Source organism: Pinus tabuliformis, chromosome X, assembly GCF_031772625.1.
Source record: "Pinus tabuliformis cultivar Carrire ecotype Pingquan chromosome X, CPIR1, whole genome shotgun sequence".
Taxonomy (NCBI): Eukaryota; Viridiplantae; Streptophyta; class Pinopsida; order Pinales; family Pinaceae; genus Pinus; species Pinus tabuliformis.
The window spans coordinates 1408663757-1408671476 of record NC_142308.1 but is presented as its reverse complement, the minus strand read 5'-3'; the positions used below and the strand labels follow the sequence as shown (position 1 = coordinate 1408671476).

Sequence of the window (7720 nt, the reverse complement as noted above, 5' to 3'; positions counted from 1 at the left end):
CTGATCAAATAGGGTGGCAATTCCATCTGAGCCCTTAATCCTCTGGTCCTAAATAATTTTAATAACCTGCAATTCCTCAAAGCATTTATGCATTCAGGATCTTCAGCTGCTTGGAACTCTTCAGCCTCATGGCCCCTTTATTTCCACTCCAAGGCCATGTTCTCCTGCAAAACATCATTTCACACTTATTAACGCCTTTTTCATGAATCAAAATCATCAATTTTTGCTTCAAAAGAGAGTTTTATTTCCTAAAAATTCACCCTCAGTGCCATCGCACATATTTTTGCAAAGTGTGCGATAACATCATGTGAGCATTTGAGCTCAAGCGCTACCATCGTAGGTCTGATGACCATACCCAGGATGGTTACCGACGCCCTAAAATATTGAAATCCATATTTATAGCATAAAATTTATCTTTTAAAATGCATAAAATGGACATAAAATGCAAGAGTAGGGATGGGCCTCTTACCTGTTACTGACGGTTCATGAAATAGTATCCTGTATCTCCTGTAATAGCCACTTGAAAATCATGAGAAAAAGGGCAAAAAATGCACTTATAGAGCTTACTGTGTTAAAATAGTAAAAAATGAAATTAGTTTTGGCTATTTATATGTTTTGAAAGTCACTTTTGTCGATATTTTCATAATATTTTAATGTTTTCTCTCGACATCAGTGATAGGTGTGTTTCTTGTGCAGTTACAGGTACCTTATGTTAGTTCTAGTCTTTGCAGCCTGTCACCAGGCATCAAAATGGGATCTTGCTATGTCTAGTTTTCAGAGATGTTTTGCACATGAGTTTCAATGCAAATCATATCCTAAGTTGTTCATCAAAAGCAGCGCGGAAAGATCTTTTCAATGGTATAATGCACACCCAGCTCTTGGATCAAAAGGCTAGAACTAACAGAAGGTACTTGTAACTGCACAAGAAACACATTCATTCAGAGGCTATACAACTTCCTCTTCAAATGAATGCTTTTGGTGAAATACTTGGTCATATACAATGTTTCCAATTTTCCCCACAAACCTGTTGCTTAGGATTCTTCAACAATGTTGAAGACAAATTCATTTGCAAGGGAAGACCTGATGGTACTGAGATCTCGAGCATCCAAGTCCTCCCAATCGAATATGTAATGCCATCAAGTTTTTTTTCTGACCCCATCTAATGCTTTGTGCAACCATTGTTGCACTAGCAAATCCCATACCTTAAGTTTCCATAATGTAAAATTGTTTTTACTAGTGAAATTCTCCACCTCAAACTTAAAATTAATCATTTTAGCCATTTTATTCCTACAAAGGATCTTTCAAGATTCATTTTATTAATGATTGGATTCTAAAAATCTTCTTTCACTCAGGGATTTTGCTCAGTTTCCTACCACCTTGCTTCAAAATAAAAGTTTCAACTTTCTTGTTTGAAATCTTCAACTAGAGTTTCTCTCTATTAAATTTGCAACCTATTTGTCATTTGGGTTTTTCCACCAAGGTTTTTAATTCTCTTCTTCACAAAAAACCTCAACAAAAAATTTCCACCAAAAAAATAATTCCTCTTCCACAAAAAGGAAATTTCTAGAAACCCTATTTTCTTTTGAAGAAACCTAACAATGAATCCTTAAAAAAAAAGATCATCAAAGATACCAAATTAACAATGAAAAACTTTGCCAAGTAAAAAATAATACCTGCTCTATTTTCTCAGTTCCAAGACTCCTTTTTCATTATGTTGAAATTCTCACTATCCAATGAAAAAGGAAAATTTTTGCAACTCCTCATTTTTTTTTGCAACTTTATTTGGCGTAGATTCACAAATCTAGTGGTTTATCCTTTTATTTCATGGATTTCTTTGTTGTAGCTTCACAAATTTTGTGGTCGTGATATTTAATGGGTGATTCCCAAACTTGTATGCTATGGACTTCTCCTTCCTTGCATTCGACACTCAAACTAAAAAAAATCAACAATGACTACTTCTTCAATCAGTAGGCTTGCTTGACTCCTCTTTGCATGAGTTGGTGGGCCTGGATTGGCCTTTCAAATAGTTTTGAAAACAACCTTTTCCATCTACACTTCTATGTAGGCGGTGACTCCAAACATAATCACATTCCCTCTACTTTGATCAGATACTATTTTACAGGTTCTAGACAGAGTCACAACCCTCTCCAGAAATGCTTCCTCTAGCTCGGTCTCTCTGTGGTGGTAGAATTTTTCAACTCTTGCTTCAGGCTTCAAATTTTGCCTTACAACTACCTCACGACCCTCACAACCTTACAGCTTGGATACCACTTGTTTGTATTTGAGCCCATTAAATTATAAAGATAATAAAGAAATGAACATAAATTGGAAACTAAATCACACAAGAAAACACAAATAATTTACTTGGTAATACCCTAACAGTGTGTCAAGGAAACCTCCACGAGGTAAGGGATTAGAATTCTTATTGCTCAAGGTCCAAATTTACTCTCCAACCATTACATCAAGCCTCTCGGGCAACCATCAATTTAATATAATAATGTTCATTACATAACTCCCTATGGTTAAGCAAATGTATGAACAGTAAACCCAGATTTACTAAGATACTTACATTAAACAATAATTGTTGTCATTCCTAACACGGTAAGTTCTCGACATTCTTTCATTCGACAAATTTATCATATTTTTCATTAAAAATAATTCAATTTTGTACTTATAAATGTTGAGGAGGTTAATTAGAGTTTAATATTATTATATATGTAATTGAAGCCGAAGCAGGTCGTGAATATCAAATTCAAAAAAACCTGCAATGATTATGAGTTAATGGTTATGAATCTTAATGGACTCATGAAAACCATAAATTTTATATGAAGGATAATAGTTCACTTGAGCCTAAATCTAATAGTGCTCAAAATGGGAAAGTAAAAAACTAATATATTGTTGATTAAGATAGATTGTATAAAGTAAGCCTTTTTGCTGATATTTTTTGATATCCAATTCACAGCAAATGTGAAATATTGGTATCAGAAAAAAGTTAGCTAAAGATTCAATGACTTTACTTTCAATTGAGTCGAGTCACATGTGAAACAATATAACGGCATGTCATAAGAAATTTCTTTCCTTAATGTACTAAACAATGTAGACTCTATATTGTTAGAAATCTCATAAAATCCTAGTCACGAATATTAGGAGTAGAAATAAGCACCAACATAAAGCATGATTTCTGATTTATATATTGAACCATATGGTAAAAACGCAGACTCCATATTTATAGAAATACCAAAGAAGCATAACAATAATTAGTGAGCACCAACATAAAGAAATGATTATGATTTATAAAGAGAATGAAGAATATTTGATTGCATAACAATTTTTTTGCAACAATAGAAGATGAATATTGAAAGGTAAAAAAGGAATACATCACTTGATTCACATATTCAACATTGTTCATGCGATTTTTTCAGTAGTTAATCAAGCATTTGATCACTTCTGTGGTTGATTAAGAAAAGAAGGAATTTAAGAATGAGATGTCAAATGACACAAACACACATAGAATGAGCTAAAAGTCAGCTTGATACAAGAGTAGTTGAACTAATAAAGCCACATAGTATAAAAGTTGTAGAACTATTTTTTGGGTTGTGCCCTAGAAGGCTAGAATGTGAAGAAGAGGAAGGTTCTTTGAAGCATTGTACATGGTGAAAATGAGCATAGGATGGAAGAAGCACCACAACAAGAGAAGTCACAAGGACCATTGTTGGGAGCGGAATTTGAGGCCTCAAAATTCATTGACTGCAAAGACACATACTATATTGAAGGTGAAGGCTAAAGAGTAATAGGTGAAAGTATTCTTATTGCACACTTTCATCAAGATGGATGAAGGCTAAAGACTACTTTTCCATAGTACTGTTATTGTACACTTGCTTGGGGATGAAAGAAGGCTTTGAGGGTGGGGTAGAGGTTGAGGGGCCTCTTAGGATCATTAATTTCATTATACATGAGATATTAGTTTTTAGGTAAATATGGTTAAATATACAAGTAAAAGAAAAAAGTTATCAATTGGAGTGAATACAACAACTTCCACCATCCCTTTCATGTGTAAATACTTATGAATAATTAATAACAATTATGAGTCAGTTAACCTTCCCAATATATCTCTTATTTCTATATGTGTTTTCTTGTTGTTCATTCTAGGACGTAGGTCATTCTTGAATGCATGTTGAAGCCTAGCTCTTAAGAAGCTAATATAATTCAATAAGTTTAAAACTTTTGGTGTCTTTGCTTTGGGAATAACTAGAATCATGGATCCAATATTTGAATTCTTACTCTTGCTTCTTCTTAGTAAGTTGTTTCCTTTTCCATTTGACTATTTTCTCCATATCCTCGATCTCCCTCTTAGTGTCCTCGATGAAATATAGTTGGAAGTTTGAGGTTGTTCTTATTGCATTTAATTGGGATTTTGTGACGGGTTGAGGTCTCTTGTAAGAATGGGATGGTTTAGGAGCTAAGATTGTTCCTTTGTAGACTATGAGACTATTATTATTAAAGTAAACAAAAATATAAAATGTTAAAACTACACTAAATATCTTAGAATAAGATTAGCTTTCTAAAAAAGCATATATTTATAAAACCTTTTCTTACTATTTTATAAAAAAAATTATCTTTAAAACTGTATCTTCCCATTTTATAAAAGGAAGAAAAATATCAATAAACCAAATAATTTAACAGTATTATCCAAATAAAGAGTTAAATCAATCAATCACAGATGCTCAAATAAAATATTTGGTACATGCTTAGTACTAATCGCACTACACTAAAAGTATTTTGGAATGCCATTTATGATGATCTGTCAATCAGATGGAAAAGTTCCTCTTTCCTATGTTTATGACCAAAACAATGAAAAAATAGTTTAGAATTTGAATAAAAAGATAACATTTATAATATTGATCTTTACATTAAATATATATATTTTAATTAAAAAAAAAACCTCTATTCCAATAAAATATATATATATATATAACTTAATTTAATATTATTTTAAAAAATAAAAATAATGAGAATGGTTAAGTGTTTTAATTTTTTTCTTTATTTTAATGGATATTATTTAGTTTTAGTGGTTTTAAATGCATTTTTAATATATAAATAGATTCACTATTAAAAATAACAACTAATGATAAGGACTGCACTATTGATTTCACAATTTACATTTAAAAAGTAACGAGCAATAATAATGATTCATTATTGATTTCACAAGTTAGAATAAGTTTAGTTAAAAAAACATATATTTATAAAACCTTCTCTTAACTATTTTATAAAAAGAATTATCTTTAAAACCTTATCTTCCCATTTTATAAAAGAAAAAAAAATCAATAAACCTGAAGCAGGAAAGTTATATAATAATTTAACCCGTTATTATCCAAATAACGGGTTAAATCAATCAATCATAGATGTTCAAATGATAATGGATGTCCTCCAATGGTCCACACTGCAGATGAATGGATGGCAATTCCTACTTGGTTGCGGACAACAAGCATATCACTATTTACCTTAGCGTTTACTTTTACTTTTACTTTAATGGGGCAACGGACATCGAGTGACATGTGCATTACACGCTTTAGTTCACTATTTACCCTTCTCATCAAGTTAATTATTACGAGGCTATTGGACATAGGCATTACACCTGTAATGCTAGTATTGGATATCCCCATTACACATCGAATCTTATTATTGGACATCGGCATCACACACCTAATCTTAGTATTTAATCTCTAATCAACTCGCCCACTTAAATCCCATTCTTCCCCGATTAGCTATACCTAAGAATTGCACTATGGTGGCCTCCAAGGTAAAGCTGATGTTCCTGATTATCCCCATTAGAGCTGATGTTCCTGATTATACATTGTCTGAAGAGAATAAGCATGAAATTGATGGAGTGTCCATGACCCTCCACATGAAGATGAGGGTGAAGAGCGGGTCTACAAAGAAGATCACTGTGAAGGAGCCTCTCTACTATCCCAGCGACCTCATGGAGTATTACGTCAAATTGTCGGTGGGTACTCCTCCACAGGATCTATTGCTCAATATGAACACTGGCAGTGATGTGGTGTGGGCACCCTGCACCACAAATTATACCTGTAACAACTGCCTTGGATACATCACGGCTTTTTATCCAAGAAGGTCATCCTCTCTTGAGCGTATAAAGTGCGCAGATCCGAAGTGCGAGAATCATGGCTGCGTCGAAAGCTTCCAGAAGTGCTCGCGGATTTGTCCACATTTTAGCCTTACCTATGGCATTGGAAACGCGACGGGGCGTCTACTGAGTGACACCTTGACTTTGCCACTGGAAGACGGAAGAAGGCGAGAATTAAAGCACTTCGCAATAGGATGTTCAGGGGTTTCGAACCAGGCTGCTGGTATTGCAGGATTTGGCAGAGGAGGACTGTCTATGCCTTCCCAGCTTGCTCCCCTTATTGGTGATAAATTTGCGTATTGCCTTGACCATGTAAACAACAGCAGCAAGATAGTGCTCGGTAACAAGGCGGTTCCCAGGGATATCCCTTTGACTTACATTCCCCTTCTCTTCAACCCATCGACTTTCCCTCATTATTCCCTTGCGCTGCCCTCCAATTTATCGTCATTTGACAGCCAAGGCAATGGTGGAACCGTAATAGATTTGGGCGCTTCTATCTCTCTCTTCGCTGATTCAATTTATAAGCAGATTATACATGTATTTGGTTCTCAAATTCGATATCGAAGATCTCCTAGAGATGAAGCTGATACTGGCTACGGATTGTGTTACAATGTGTTTGGATTAGCGAATATTCAGTGGCCTACATTTGCATTTCATTTCAAGGGTGGCTCAGACATGGTAGTGCCTAGTGAGAACAGTTTCTCTTCTGTAATTTCTCGTAGTTCTGATACATTCTGCTTAGCAATGATGAATGCTGGCATTGCTGTTAATGGACCTGCCGTTCTCATAGGAAAACTTTCAGCAGAACAACTTCTATATATTGTATGACAGAGAAAAGAATCGTTTGAGCTTCGCTAGCGGGCCTGCAAAACATTGGCTGAGTCATTGATGTAGCGCCCTACATGTTCCATAGTGTAAGATCTCCCTTTGAACTATATGCTTTTCATGCCCTATTGAGCTGTTGGGCTAAGCATCCCGTATGCACTTTACAAACTAAATAAATCCCAGCATTCTGTAGGCATTTTACAAACTAAATAAATATTGCTCTGGGCTATTTCTGGACATCATGTCAAGAATTTACGTTTTATATATATATATATATATATAATAGTTAGTTTGATTCTATGCTAGGGTCAGTTTCTGTGTTAGAAAATCGATTTGCCCACTTATACAATTCATTTATCAGGATTGTGTGGGAGACAGCTTGAACGCTCTCGAGAATTTTTATTTTGAAAAGGTCCCACCTCTCACCAAATTTGAAATAATCACATATAGATTACACATACACTTGATTGAGATCAAAGAATTGTGTTAGATATTTGAATTGTCTTTACAGCGTTATATTGTCTCAAAGGCTGTGTGCTTACACTGTTTCAATAATTAGGATTATACTATCCTAAAATGTGGCTAGTCTAAGTTTTTCACAATTTTAATAAAATATTTACTTATTGATTTAATTGTTTTTCCATTTGACATATATGTTATCTTTTATCTAAATAAACTCAGCGTTCTCAAAGGCCGTTGGCTTACACTGCTTCAATAATTAAGATTATACTATGTAAAAATGGTGAATAA

General features: G+C 34.1%; 1 protein-coding gene across 1 annotated transcript; it reads left to right on the top strand.

Annotated features, from left to right (window-relative positions):
• Positions 1–5785: 5785 nt before the first annotated feature.
• On the top strand, positions 5786–6973 carry LOC149145300 (aspartic proteinase CDR1-like). The gene has a single exon (XM_089452403.1). The coding sequence runs from the start codon at positions 5786–5788 to the stop codon at positions 6971–6973; it is 1188 nt and encodes a 395-aa protein (XP_089308529.1).
• Positions 6974–7720: the final 747 nt, after the last annotated feature.